This window comes from Anarhichas minor, unplaced genomic scaffold, assembly GCF_050575085.1.
Source record: "Anarhichas minor isolate MPS153535 unplaced genomic scaffold, ASM5057508v1 ptg000004l, whole genome shotgun sequence".
In the NCBI taxonomy this organism is placed as follows: Eukaryota; Metazoa; Chordata; class Actinopteri; order Perciformes; family Anarhichadidae; genus Anarhichas; species Anarhichas minor.
This window is the reverse complement of record NW_027466450.1, coordinates 7,428,806-7,444,054: the sequence shown is the minus strand read 5'-3', so window position 1 is coordinate 7,444,054 and position 15,249 is coordinate 7,428,806. Positions and strand designations below refer to the sequence as shown.

The following is a 15,249-nucleotide window of genomic DNA, read 5'->3' as shown; positions in this document are numbered from 1 at the left end:
CAACGCACCAATCACTTGCTGAGGAGCTGATTGAGTCTACTTCCCTACACTGGAATAGCTGAGGGGGGAAGCGGACGGACGGCGATCTCGAACGGATATCTCAACATCAGCCGAGTCTGCACGGTCAGATCGCCTGTGAGGGACCTCCGGGATACAGCGGGCCGTCGATTTCTCTTTCCACCCGGTCACGGTGTCCTGCTGCAGGGAGATGGCCGGTATTTTGGCGTGGTTTTGGAACGAGAGGTTCTGGCTCCCGCACAATGTAACCTGGGCTGACTTAAAAAACACAGATGAAGCAACGTTCCCGCAAGCGGAGGACCTCTATCTGGCGTGTCCTTTAGCATTCTGCATCTTTATGATCCGGCTGGTTTTCGAAAGGTGAGTCGAAGCACACGCGATAATAATCCAGGTGGCATGTGATCGGGGGTTTGTTGTGTCGATGAAATATGCTCCCCGGCCGAACGATGCAGCACGCGCCGCTTTCCACGTTTGCCAGCCTGTCATCTAAACAATGGCATCTTATCTGGTTAGCCCACAAATCACCACGGTTGATCACCGTACTTTCTGCAGGCCCCGCAGCATCACGCGCATTTGATGCATCTGTCAGAGCACACACAGTGCAGCCAAGTTGTCCATACCTGCCCAAATGCAGTTACTGTCCTCAACTTAACCCCCCCCCCCCCAATCTCTACAAAGACGCGTGCTGGACAAAGGCTCTGATCCGGGGGGGGGGGTTGTTTTAACTGTCCTGCTACTGTTGTGAAATGGTGCACGTTGCATCATCTTATCTGTGACTATCATTGTACAATCATCAGTATACAGTAAAGCACAGAGCCATGCTAGTCACAACAATGCGTGCATATGTGGGTCAGAAATCTCTTGAGGGAGTAGTGAGTGAGGCCTTTAAATTCCCCCAATAAACTCCTCACTAATGTTCGGTATTTACCCCTGCAAATACAGTGTGTTCAAATAAAGTGAAGATAATGTGAAACCGAGATAATATATGAATTAAAAGTGTTAAATCCGTGAGATTAATATATTTATTGTATATTGTTTATTTACGGAGTTAATGACTTGAGTTGCTATTAGCCAAAACAAATGTAATTCATGTGTTTTATCAGAAATTTGCAGACTGCACATGATTTGTTAAATGGCTTATAATGCCAGATGCTTTGTGTCAAAACGACAACAAAGCACACCGCTGCGTCGTTCCCAATTCTTCCTTTATTCTGCGTGGAAATGTCACCGTTTCAACCAAAAATGGTCGACCTGTGGAAGACCACATGTGGTAAAAACATTGTCGTGTCCCAGTCGAGTAAAAGAAGAATTGGGAGCAAACAGATACAGATACCCGTACCCAGCACCTGCAAATGGTTATGCATGTGCTTCCTGTTGATTGGTGTCCCCACCATTAAATATGAACAATTCACATTAAATTAACCTCAAAGATAATGTCTATGTGTTGATATGGAATTATTTTAATTGCAGGTTTATTGCAAGACCATGTGCCATGGGCCTGAAGATCCAAACCAACGGGCCACAAAAAGCACAACCCAACGCTATCCTGGAGAAGGTTTTCACCGCTATAACCAAGGTGGCGCATGTGTTCTCTTCATTCATTTCACTGTTTTTAAAGTTTCATCTCATGACGTTTGTGCCACGTTGAAAACTACAATCGAAGATATGGAGTTTTTTTTTATCTTTGTTTCACCAGCACCCAGATGAGAAGAGATTGGAGGGCCTGTCCAAGCAGCTCGACTGGGATGTGCGGACCATCCAGCGCTGGTTCAGACAACGTCGAAACCAGGAGAAGCCCAGCACTCTCGCCCGATTCTGTGAAAGCATGTAAGGCAAATCCCTTTTAACGGCATACAGTATACCCTTACTTAGCTGAAAGCAAGTTAGTGGATATAAACTTGCACAGACCTTTAACTTGCCTTAGGTAGTGAAGATTATATCTGCTTTCTCGATGTCATTTGTATAATGACTTTATTGTTGGTTACTGTTGCAAGTGAAACAGATTTAAATAGGCGGCGAGGCTTTATCACTTATCCATAGCGTGACGGCAGTAAAAGCAGGCATGATGTTCAGTAAAGTTTCATGTTTCTGCAAGTTCATTTTCATATTGTATGGAAATGAACATAATCGCCACAGCTGCTTAGAATCATTTACAAAAACAGCATGTTTTACTCAATGGTGGCAGTAATGTAAAGGTGACCCTTGGGTCATCATCTTAATTGATTAACCTACAAAATGTGGAAAATTGGTGTTTGTATCACCAACAGTCCAAACCCCAAAGATTTTCATTACACAATGTTACAAAAAGAGAAAAGCAGCAAGTCCTCACGTTTTAGAAACTGGAATCAGTGAATGTTTGTCATTTTTGCTTGAAAAACGACTGAAACAATAAATCAATTATCAAAGAGGCCGATACATTTTCTGTCGATTGACTAGCCAATTGATCTGCTAGTCGTTTCAGCTCTATGGACGAACGGAAGCGTAAATTCCGGTCTGGTCCTTTAACATCCGTTATGATGGTACTTCAGTTCTGGTTAACTGTCTCTTTTATGGCTTATCGTAACTTGGATGCTGGTGCGGCTGTGGGATAATAGTGAAATGTGTCCCAGTGCGAACCAACAAGCCCACTCGCGCTGTAACGGAGAACGGGCTAATCTGCAGTAGAGCATTTGCCATCAAGGAGATTGTAGTTACTTCTGAGCAGTGTGATGTTAAAAGGCCATCAAACGAGTGGGGCTGTCAGAGCAGAGTCATGTCTGACACCAGAAGAGCCAATCCGTCAGTTTGAGACACAGGGAGCCTCACATCCTCCACTCCGCCTGAGGCTGCTGTTCACTCAGGAGAACACTGCTAGCTGATAGAACCACTGGACTCCAATTACAACCTCACAGACGAGTCTGTGAAGACAAACCTGCTTTCTTGCACACCAGAAGAGCCTGAGCTTGTCCTCCTCTGTAATATGTGTGTGAGCTTTTTGAGTGTGCTTAGCTGGAAGTCAATCTGTTTAAGCAGCAACTGTACCAAAGCTGTTATCTGCCCGCAGCTTAATTGACTGCAGAGACGATATTGGGCTTTGCAATAGTTTGGCCAGGTTGTCCGTCTCAGTTGCCTCCAGTGCAACTCTCCAAACGGGGCCGACGTCAGTCCTTCCAGCGGTGATTGCGCTCTAATTAGGGCCTCGTGCACAGCTGTTGCAGACCGATAGCATTGTTTGTCCGTCAGTCGTCAGGACGGCTGATCTGTTGCCTATTCTTTTCATTATGCAAACAGAGAGTATGTAGCAGACACATTTGGTCTGGAAATAATGAAGACTCTTCATAGAGTTTGTTTACCAGCTATTGTTGCTGCGTCTCTTTTTCCGAGATATACAGCAAATAAACATTCCAACAAGTTCATGTATTGATTTATTTTATTTATTTTTTTTTACTGCAAGATCCCTACAGTAACCTCTGTTTTTACACGAGCAACTGAAATCTTTGCAATACTTTTTTTTTAAAACAGGTGCTTTGCACTTGTAGCAAGAAACGATTTAAGAAACAATGGATGGAGAATCACTAGAAGCAGTAGTCATATTTCATCACAGGGGGCGGAAGTTGTGAAGTTATTATGAATTATATATAAAGTGTTAATATGAGACTAAATGACAATTTAGATTAGCAGGTTTTTTTCAGTGTAGTTTTCCCAGAGAATCCCTCCTCTGGTCAGTTCTCCCTGGTTAGGACAAGCTGAGGAAAGAGCACGCTTTGATGTTCTCAATAGCCCCTCCTGTCTGATCTCATCTTCATCCTTTCTCTGCTCTGCTTTCACGGAGAACAAAGAAATGATCATCAGCAAAATAATGCAACTCTTTTAACTTTTTTTAGGATATGAACACAGGACATTTCTGTGACAAGATTTTACATTCCTAAATATATTTTCTATTTTTAAGCTGTAGTGCCTATCTTTGGCTTCAGTTGATATTTGATGTATGATAAAGTGGAATGGTTTTCAATGTTTTTAGACTAATATTTTAGTTATAATTTTATTTCCTGTTTGCTAAGAGTGAGATGAGAAGGTTGATAACGGCCTTTTCTTGGACTGTTTCACTTCCTGCAGTCTTGTCGTCACTGTGAGGTTGTCACGCAATCAGCTGAGACTCAGAAAGTCACGACACACGGCCAAGAAATAATCAAGCACATAACCTCTCAAAAACACGTATTATTTTAACACTTGCTTTTTAGTATAGTTTAAACAAGCAAAATAGATTGTGTTAGTGAGCTTTAGCAATGCCATTCCTCTTCTTTACTTTCATCATAAACAAAATGAAAGTACAAAAACGGAAACATGCTATTAGTATCAGCTGAGGTTACCAACCTCATTGCTGCTCTTCAAATTATCAATATGTTGGTGTATGATTTTCATTACTGTCAACAAACACACCTCCCCAGAAGCAGCTCAGTAGACACCAAGCCAACAAGTAATTAGCATGTTTGTGCTCAGCAGATGGTTAGAGGACGGTAAGAGATGAGCCATTAACACGTGTTCTTGAGAGACGAAAGCCACACACATGTTTTTCCTTAAATTAGTTGCGGTCTTTTAGTAGCACATTAAAATTAGCTGTCTATTAACACCCTTTTTCTTTTACGCAATTTAAATGACGAGCCTTGTAATCAACACCAAATTAGACAAATACACAAAGGTGGAAGGGACTATTACTGCATGAAGGGTAAAGGAGGTGTTACTGCCGATTTAACAGCAGAGAGGGAATATATATCGAGGCGTTTACGCAACTGAAGTTTGATCAAAGCATGAGCTTAGTGACTAATTGTTATGTTGAACCATCCAAATGCAAACAGTTGCAGCCAGCTGGTGCTCAGACTACCCACCTGAAGAAGTGACATGGAATTAAAGGAGCCAGCTCAGAATGAAGCCAGCCTCATTATTGAGTTTTTGATCAAATCACAGTTGGTCCCCCTACAATTTTTCCTTTCCATAAAGCCATGCTTTTTCCAAACAGGTATGTTTAATTTAATAGCGATCACTGGATCTGTCCTAGTTTCAAACGCACTGTCTCATCGGATTTATCGTGAACGATTCATTAATGTATAATCAAGCTACGATGAAAGGATGGCGTTATGTACCATAGCACATTGCATAAGCCCTCTCTTATTGTGTCTTATAAACTACAATTTGTAAGTTGTTTACAGGACAAGTTCATCATAACACATGAACATAATTCTGTTAACCACAGTTACAATCCAGCACTAATGAATTTAAACGAGTAATTGGCAAGTTTCCGCTGCATCATGTGCAGAAAATAAACAGCAGTTCACTTTAGGATGACTAAATGTGTAACATTTTAATTTTCCCACAGCCAATCTTTATCAGCACTGTATCTAAAAAAAGAAAGATAACTCACAGTGCTAAAGAAAAAAACATCTGTGCCTGGCTTCGGAGAAAATAGAAACTATTCTCTGGAAGCACTCGTGAGCATACCGTATATATATATATATAGCAGCGATTCAACAGGACTTGAAAAAGGACTCTTGCAGGCTTGATGAACCAGTTGCCATGCAACAGTCTTAACTGTGTGCCAGGTAGACTTGTCCAATTCATTTCGTTTTACAATGATGTCGATCAAGCACGAAAAAGCAGTTTTAATGACTGCTTCCACGGGCCTTGTGTTAACATGCTTAAATTGTCTCTAGTGTTTAATTTAAGAGTTACACTGAATATCTTGAACGAACATCAAGCGACTCTCTGATGGATGTTCCTGCACCGAGAAGCTGGTTTATCCTGCTCTCGCTTTTGAGTCTTCATGTCGTGTCGTGTTGGGAGGCTGTGGATGTGAAAATGTGTTTTGATATGATGTCAGATAGCACAACCACACGGCAAAACCTCTGAAGTATGCAAAACCTTATCCGACATGAGGTTCTACAGCCTCTGTCACAGCCATGAGAGTCTTCAGCTGTATATTTTACTTCATGAAGTCATTGCACTGAATTACGAAGTGTATGTTATACTGTATGTATATTTCCTAGAATATATGCTTAACGCACTATAAGGTTTCTGTCATTCAAAGTAGCTTTTGGTCCTGGTACAAACACATATATGGAGTAGAGAGGGGGCTTGCTAGCTGGCCAGTCTTCTCCCAGTTGCTGACTGTTTTAAGTTGGGTGTATATATGCACGTCTCCCTGCTCAGCAACGCTTTGATCAGTGAAGTGTCAGTTGAAGCAATTTCTTCTCTGCCTTTTAAGCTCAGACCTCATGATCACTTTCCCCACCATTGTGTTGTCGTAGCTACTGTAAATCGTGTGCCGGGTCATATAAAACACAGAGCATGTCAAGATGGACTGGGACAGTGCGAGTGTCTTGTCTTTGCCCCCGGACCGTACCAATGTGAAGTCAGTGATGTCCCATTTTCAGTGACTCACCCCTGACTGCAGATGTGGGGGAAGTGAGAGAGGCTCACACACCCCTTCACATTTCTGATTACAGGCATGAGAGCCACATAGTGAACTTCAGTGTGCTACACCTATAGGGACAAAGCTACATAAGGAGTATACAGAACAAGTTGTGTTCATGAACACGTCTCCTGGTAATGTTCATATTTTGGGATATATTACATTGTGCTTTTCTCTCTAATTAACTAAGAAATCAAAGTGGAAAAGAGAAATGGAAAAAAAAAAATGGCTGAATAAAAAGAATTGTAAACATACTGCTCAGTTAAGCTGGTGTCTTGAACACTTGGAATTTCATGGTAGGGTTCCTTCCCATTTAGCCTTTGGCCCACTAAAAACCACCCTTATGACCAAAAACAAGAAGACTGCAAAAGTCTTTGGTACAGCATTTTGGTGAGCATTTTGAGCTTCATATTCATTTAATTTCTTTATTTGTGTCTTTCAGGTGGAGATTTACATTCTATCTATACATATTTACTTATGGAGTACGTTTCCTTAAAAAGGTAAGTTTTCCTTAGAGACAAAATGAGCGCCAGCTTGCTGTTATGACTGCTAAAGTATGAGTCACTGAGGGTTGAATCCATTTCCTACAGCACATTTGGAAGCATGGAAATCTTGTGGTTTCTGGCATAGTTGGTGCCTAGTCATACGACTGGCAAGTAAAATTGATGTTCTGAGGTAAGAGACTAATTTTAAAAAGGCTATTTGTAATGAAGCCTAAAGCAAACAGGGTTCATGAATAATGGATTTTACAAGGAAAAGGGGAAGTAGTTCAATTCAAGCAGTCTCAATATAACAGCTCTCCTTGTTTATAAAGTTTAATCCGCACTTGAGGAAATTTAGAAATTGTGATCATTTTGTCCAATGTGCCAGCTAAATATTTCTAAAATAAGTGACTGAGATATATTCATCTATTTCATTCATATATTCATGAAAATGAATATATGTATATTCATTCTACAGAGCAGTAATTGAGATATCAGAGTAGGGAGAAGTCTCTCGAAGACACAAGTTGCATGACGAGGCACTAAAAAAAGTAGTTCTTTCTCCGGCAATTCCTGCAGCAGACTCCAGTCTCTGTGGGATGTATTAATAGAGCCGGTCTGGAGAAGAGTGCAGGAGACATAAACTCACAGTGTCACCAAGTCAGTCACAGTGATGGGTCACTGTTTGCTTATGTATCACAGTTACTGTTTCTCGTGTCGTACCGATGCCGTTATGTCATTACTCTGGACTTTACATGGGAATGAACCCTTTGTTCCCTTTTAATTCAGCGTCTCTTTTATTAAATCTATTTTAACAGCCATTCGGTATTTTCAAACCCCTTTGATTTTATTCAGAATCCATCAAGGGAATTATTCATTTTTCAGAGTTCACACTGATATTCATGTGTTAGATCTGAAATTACATATTGAATTGAACTCCAACAGTGTGTGTGGGAGCAGGATAACACTGCATTAATATTGTAGTTAATGGAGCTTGCTCTTTCTAGGTTTTATTCAAATACAACATATGAGATTTGTCACGGATCGAACAACAGAGTCTTAATGTTGTCCCCCGGAGTATTGACTGAAATATTTATCGGTTCAAAAGTATTGATTTTTGAGGTACTAATTTCGTTTTCTGCAGACTGCATGGCTTTGGAACACTAAAGAGTGCTGGTACAACTACCCTTACCAGGTAAAAGTATTTTAATGCACCCATCCTCAGTGATCACGATACGACAAGATGACTTGCATTACCAAAACGAATCACTTCTCAAATACTTATTTTACCTTTTTGCTTTTTTTGTTTATGCAGCCGCTGACTGTGGACATCCATTATTACTATATACTGGAGCTGTCTTTCTACCTGTCCTTAATCTTTTCCCAATTCACAGACATCAGGAGGAAGGTAAGAGTGACTGCAAGTCACACCAAGACATACATCACATATCTCCAATAACATGGATCATTGAATGTTTTTTTTTGATAAATCGACTGTAAGGCAAATAGTGACACTTTTTGTCACTATTTTGTCTTGAAAAAAATAACTTTCTGTTCTGTTTATGCCGTTGTAAGTAGTTCTGTCACAGAAAAGACATTATATTTACCTCACAATCCATTTTCTTACTGCCATTACTCTGTAATGTTTAGTCTATTTGCTTGTGATCATTTGCGGTCCGCCTCAGTGTATTCTCACTGATGTGTGAAATAACAAAATATTGCAAGGGCGAAAAGGATTAACACTTTTTCAAACATTCAGAAATTGTCTCTGTCAAACCTCAAACTTTCCCCACCTATTAGTGTCGTTTGTTTTTGTTTGATGTTATGGAAGCTTTTGTGTAATCACAGCACGTAAGCAAATACTTTTATAATCTGTTGCGTGGTGGTGTCGTACAATACTCAGATATCACACAGAAGTATAAAGAATAGAACAACTTACATGGTTTTTCTTTGAGTAACGACGTATTTCAAGTTAAGCCCGTGATTTATATACATAATTATATCGGACGAGAACTAATCCCGATAGCAATAGCAATAGGAAAAATGTCTAGTTTTATAACACATTCATGCATACTCCACAATCAACACACATATAATATCACAAGTATTTACATGTCATTGACAGCACTGCTTTCTTTCATGTATTAACCATTTAAACATACTTCCAGCAAGCTACTGCAGGTGACATTTACTTTACATTGATTTCAAACCAGAATATTAGCTTCTACTACATTCATATTATGCACATTGTACTATAAATACAGTTTAAAGGGTCCGACTTGGTTGAGAATAGGTTTGTAAGAACTGAGAACAGCTTGTACAACCATTATTCAACCCATTTTCATCTTCTTCTTTTTTTGTTATGAAAATGGCTACACTTTTGGTTCATTGAGTATCATTTGCATGCTATCCAGCCATGATCTTACTCCCCGTCTGCAGTCCATCCCCAGCTCTGCCCTCTCCACAAACGCACTGCACTCACAGCAGCCCCCATGATTCCATGCTGTGTATGCCTTCACTCTGTCATCTCTTTGTTGACTGTTGGCATGTTGTCTGTTTTTGTTTCTCCTTTCAGTTTTTTCATGCACAGTACTGCACTGAGGAGGTCCTCTGCATCCCCTGCCAATTCCAGTATGTTCTCCCCCGCACACTCTTGCCTTGCTTTCATTCTGTGTCTTGCATCGTTATTCTTCCTTCTCATCTTCATCGTCATGCTGTCTTCATTTTGGACTGGTTCTGGTTGCTTTGAGCTGAGTCCTTTCTTCAGATGTGCTTGAGGAATGTTTCCCCATGCCACTCGTCTGCATTGTTCGTCACCTGGAGGTTCATTCAAGGCTATCCCAAACCTAATGGCTCCACCAAGACAGGACCGAAGCCACACTGTCATATATTTTCACTTTAATTACAGCTACAGTAATGTAATTGTTTTAAGTCATTGGTGAGCTGAGATGATCTTCCTTCCTGCTTGATTTTGATTTCACAGAGACGTCTCTAAGTACAGTACTTGAGTATTTCATGCCACTTTATACTTCTATTCCACCGCAGTTCAAAGGGAAATATATACTTTTCACTCCAATACATTGATTTAACATCTATAGTCACTAGTTACTTGAAATTAGTGACTATAGATGTCAGATAAATTAACGATAAATTAAGATTTTAGATACAAAACATATGATAAGCTTTGTGATAGATTAAACTACCCAACAGTATAGAATCATTAAAAAGTAGCTTCTCCTTGACCAGCTACAACAGTAAACTACTGTTTTTTTATTTATGCATCAGTCATAAGGGTCTAAAGACATGATATATAATAATAGGCACAGGGGCATTTTTTCTGCATTGGGTACTTTTGATACTTAAAGTACATTTGGTTAATAATACGTAGGCCTTCTTTTGAAGGATGCCTGTTCAAGTCCTGCACGGACACAGCATTGAGTGTCCTAAATGTGTCCTGCGTGTATTGTGGCCCTATGTGTGGAGTGAAAACATTTCTTTTACCTCCGGGGATTGATGAAGTAATTCTTTGTGGGCTATATTGCAGTTTGACACAAGATAAACCAAAACCAACACATTCAGTAGATGAACACGTATTTCAACCACGTGATTGCATCGATGTGCACGAATGCTCGGACACTGAAGGCGTACTTGCTGTGTTTGTGCGTGTAAGCGATGATTAATGATTGTCATGACTTTTTATATCCTTTCACTAGCGTTGTCAATCACAGTGGCATATGACGAACACAGCTCACCAAGACAGAGGTTTTATTTGGGAAGATGTCGATCCACACAGTAATCACATGTGCAGCTACTGACTTGGGCAAAGCACACCTCAATTCCATGAATAATGGCAGTTTTGAAAATAGGTACCATTGTGTTGCACAGTAGTTCCAAATATTCAGTCGTCAGTAGGGGCCTTTTTTGGAATAGACTTATTACAAAATGTTATTTATTTCTGCAAAAGACACAAAGCTATTGTATGTACCTCATGCAGTGACGCAAACAGCCGTGAGGCAGTACTTTCCCTAGTTGTGTGACTTCTCCTTGGCAACTGTGTCCCCAGGACTTCCTGATCATGTTCCTGCACCATGTTGCAACAATCTCTCTCATCACCTTTTCCTACGTGAACAACATGGCACGAGTGGGAACTCTGGTCATGTGTCTCCATGACGCAGCCGACGTGCTGATAGAGGTGGGGATGGGCGAGAGAATGAAAGGCTGTGGATGGAAAGAATGGCAAAGGGAGGCCAAGATGGTTGGGTGTGTGGGTGGAGTGTTTGGAGTGCACATGCTCAGCTATCCATCTTTATCTAAATTTAACTACAGGCTTCCATTATAAAAAAAATGATGTCAGATGGTATCGTACAGGCACAGTGCATGTTGAATATACTCTTTGTTGGAAACTAGAGCTTTTTATTTATTCTATTGACAGAGATATGTTAAGTAGTTGCTAGCATGATAAGATTAATGATTGTTTCTTTTTTTCTATCAAGGCTGCCAAGATGGCCAACTATGCCAAATGTCAGATATTGTGCAACCTCTTGTTTGCAATGTTTGCAATTCTCTTCATAAGTTCCAGGCTGGGAGTTTATCCTGTCTGGTAAGTGTTATCCTCTTTCTTATACTATAATTAGCATCCTTCTAAAGGCTGACTTAACTGAAGCAGTGTTAGCCTTTAGTCATTTGTATACAAAACATTACACGAAGACAGCCAAGGACTTAAAAACCTTAAGCGGCAGATGCTTAATTAAGCGATGCTCTGCTCATTTTGACAGGCCATCCCTGACAATGCATGCCAATGCTATGAAGATCTCAGATCTTTTTTTTATTACTTTCTCCACAAGCATTCGTAGTTCATACACATCTCTGTGAATTTTGTTGCTAAGTAATTGTTACTATGGATACAGCAGCTTTAACCTTTCAAAAGCTAAACAAATGAAAAGCAGTATGTTATGGTTATTGCTTTGTCATTGAAAACAGCGTCTAGCGTTTCATCTGATTATTAAAACATCAAAGGTTTCTTTTACCCGTAAGGATATTTTCATCATATTTGAGGTGTTGCTATATTCAAGTTGTATCCAATTATAAAGACCCTTCCTGATTGTATTTGCCCGAGTTACCACAAATATATTTTTGTCCTTGACAGCACAGTACAGCAGTCTTCTTGTAGTCACCAGCAGCAGTATTATCGCAGCTTTAGTTTGAGTCGGGCAGCTGCAGTTGTCTGCTCATTGATACTTGATCAGCACAAAAAAATCTATTTCAGTGATCTAGATGCAAGTTTGTTGTCTTTAATAATTATTCTGAAGAAAGCATTTGTGAACAACAGTCTGTACAGCATTGTAAGACAGTTTTTTTTAAGCTCTCCACCTTTGTTTCACTGTAATATAACGATCCTACATCACATTTTAGTCAAACCCCCACCACGTCAGTAGTAAAGTCATTACTGTAAAGCTGTTGCCATGGCTTCAGTATCTGGAGGATGATTCACAGACTTTTCTCGGGGATATATTTAACACCAATCCTTGAAGTTTTGATTGCATGTTATGTGAAGCCAGGTAACTGCTTTTTCATTACATTACATTCAGGTTTATCTAGTGTACATACTGTATATTGGACTATAACCAAAATGCTTTTTCAAAGACACATCTGTTGCTGCCACAAATACATGATTAAAGGGCCTCTGTTCCATGAAAGACGAGGAGCTGGAGCAGAGCCCGCCTCGGTTCTTTTCACTTGCTTGGTCATACAAGAATCCCCCCACAAAGAGAGAGAGAGAGAGAGTGCTTTTACCTCTTGTTTTATTTTCTAATGAAACAAGTCAAGTTACTTATCTCCCTCTCCCTCTGTTATGGAAGGATATTAAATACCACCTTCTTCGAGAGTTGGGAGATCGTAGGGCCCTACCCGTCCTGGTGGGTCTTCAACCTTCTTCTGATCCTGCTGCAGCTTCTTCACTCCTTCTGGTCCTACCTCATAGTGAAGACCGCGTGCCGAGCCATCTCCAAAGGAAAGGTGAGTCGCTGCACTCGGCATAATCGGGTGTTTTGCTGCTAGTACACGTATAGATGCTGTGGAGTGTTCTCAATAGCCACTTTTGACTTTTCCTTTTTATTCTCTATGTGCGCTAACCTCCATCCTTCAAGGTGGGAAAATGGAATCCGTTGCATGTAAGTAGCCTGAAAGGGGAACATTTCAATCTAAGTGGTGTACTGTGTGCTTAGTTTAATTTCATGTCTCGAGCAGCCATGTAATCATTTGCATTCATCATGATGATCCTGGTTGTCAATCAAACTTAACCTAATCAATGCATTTTTAGCTATGCACGATAGCTCCGGTGATGGCAATATTAGTCTTTTGGTCGATCTACCACTTCAGTCCAGACTGATGCATCTCAACCCTTGTATGTATTGCCCCAAAATGTTTTGATTCCCAGAAAATGAATGCCATGATGTTTCCTCTGGCACCAACATTTTTGGCTTTCAGTGAAATATCTCAACAACTATATAATCGACTTCCATTGAATGTTTCACAAACAATCACGTCCCCCTCAGCATGAATTTAAATAACTTTGGTGATCGTCAGATTTTTCATCATCAGGTCAAAATGACCAGTAAAACTATTGGCATTCCCATCAGCCTCATCTGTACTTTGTGTTTAGTGCTAATTAGCTAACGTTAGCCTCACAGAGCTGTTAGCATGGCTGTAGACTCTTCTATCTCATCATTACCATTAGTTGCAGCTCTTTAATGGTATTCCTGTAATTAAATGGATTAATTATCAATCAGGTAAAAGCATTCGCTGGTCCCAGCTTGTCAAATGGGAGGGTTTTATGCTTTTCTCTGTTTGATATCATTGTAAATTGAATCTCTATAGGTTTTGGACTGTTAGTCGGACAAAACAAGGTTAGCTTCTGTAAAATTGCGATGGGCATTTCCCATTATTTTCGGACATTTTACATACTAAATAATGAAACATCAATCGGAAAAACAATGGGGAGATTAATCAATAATGAAAATAGTCATTAGCTGCAGCCAAAATAATGTCATTTTCAGAGGTCTCTGCAAAAAAGATTGTAAGGCTTTTTTCAACCTATTTTCTGATATTGATTGGCAGAACAGCTCCCGGTTTGTCGCACAAAAGCCCATTTGTGTCACCGCCGCGCATGGCTGCCACAGATAATGACCCAGATGAGAATTTTAATGAGAAAAATGTAATATCCAACCATCCGTCTCAATGCAGGTGTCAAAAGATGACCGCAGCGACATCGAATCCGGGTCCGATGAGGATGACAGCCCCCCGCCCAATCACAAGCACCACAGCAGCAGCAGCAGCAGCACCAACGGGACCAACAAAAATCACGGGACCAACGGCTACCTGACAGGGGCCCCGTATCCCGATGAACACTGACTAACACGGGAGCCATGCTACAGACACCATCCATGTGTGTGCGTGCGTGTGTGTGTGTGCGTGCGTGTGTATGGTCGAGACATGAACATAGCCTGTCTGGTACTGGAAATTCTTGATAGATTTATGTGAATGCAGTTTTGTTATCAATTTGATTCTTCACTAATTTTCATGCGCAATTTATTCTCTTCATCTTATATATTTGCATTGAACTGCACTCAGTGAAATATCAAAGCACTCCTATCGGTACAACCCACTCTGTTTAGCCAACAAATGAAAGCATTCCACTTTATGGTGTAAGCATGCTACTTTAACATACAGTAGTCTGGCATACTGGGGGTGAGTTTTTTCTTATGTTTGCGTCTTTCTATGTTATTTATTTCTGTTGTTTGCAGATGGTGAGACGTCTTTTTTTACATTGATGTCAGAGTTAAAAAAGGTGATAATTTTGAACAACAACACAGCTGGTTTTTTTCACACCACACATTATGACGAGTATTAGCAAAATACTGAAGACTGGGTTTACTTTTAATGCTACACCCCCAAAGATATGCCAAAATGTGTGACGTTTACTCACATTTTAAAACACATTCTCCACTCAAACTGTATATGAGATGTCAATAACAGTGTTATGTTTGTGCATCAGATATGGCTAGATGCTGTATTCCATATTAAAGCATTTTGTTAAGTATTCTGGTACATTTCCGGTAAGCATTTCATTAAAGGCCATTTGTCCTCTTAGGAGGCGGACATGAGATGTTTGAGTTATTCAATAAAAAAACATGACAATTGCAAATGTGTGTGGGTCTGTTCAATAAGAGATGCCTATTCAGCAAAAATAACTATTTATCAAATCGTGGCTGTGAATTTTAATTTTATAAAGAAAATCATTTCGGC

At 40.2% G+C, this 15,249-nt stretch overlaps 1 protein-coding gene across 1 annotated transcript; it reads left to right on the top strand.

Annotated features, from left to right (window-relative positions):
* Positions 1-58: 58 nt before the first annotated feature.
* Positions 59-15,142, top strand: cers6 (ceramide synthase 6). Its single transcript, XM_076107935.1, has 11 exons — positions 59-378; positions 1,489-1,594; positions 1,715-1,845; positions 6,906-6,963; positions 8,090-8,140; positions 8,261-8,353; positions 11,009-11,137; positions 11,439-11,545; positions 12,804-12,960; positions 13,092-13,115; positions 14,188-15,142. Exons 1-11 carry the CDS (start codon positions 209-211, stop codon positions 14,353-14,355), a joined length of 1,194 nt encoding a protein of 397 aa, XP_075964050.1. The 5' UTR covers positions 59-208; the 3' UTR covers positions 14,356-15,142.
* Positions 15,143-15,249: the final 107 nt, after the last annotated feature.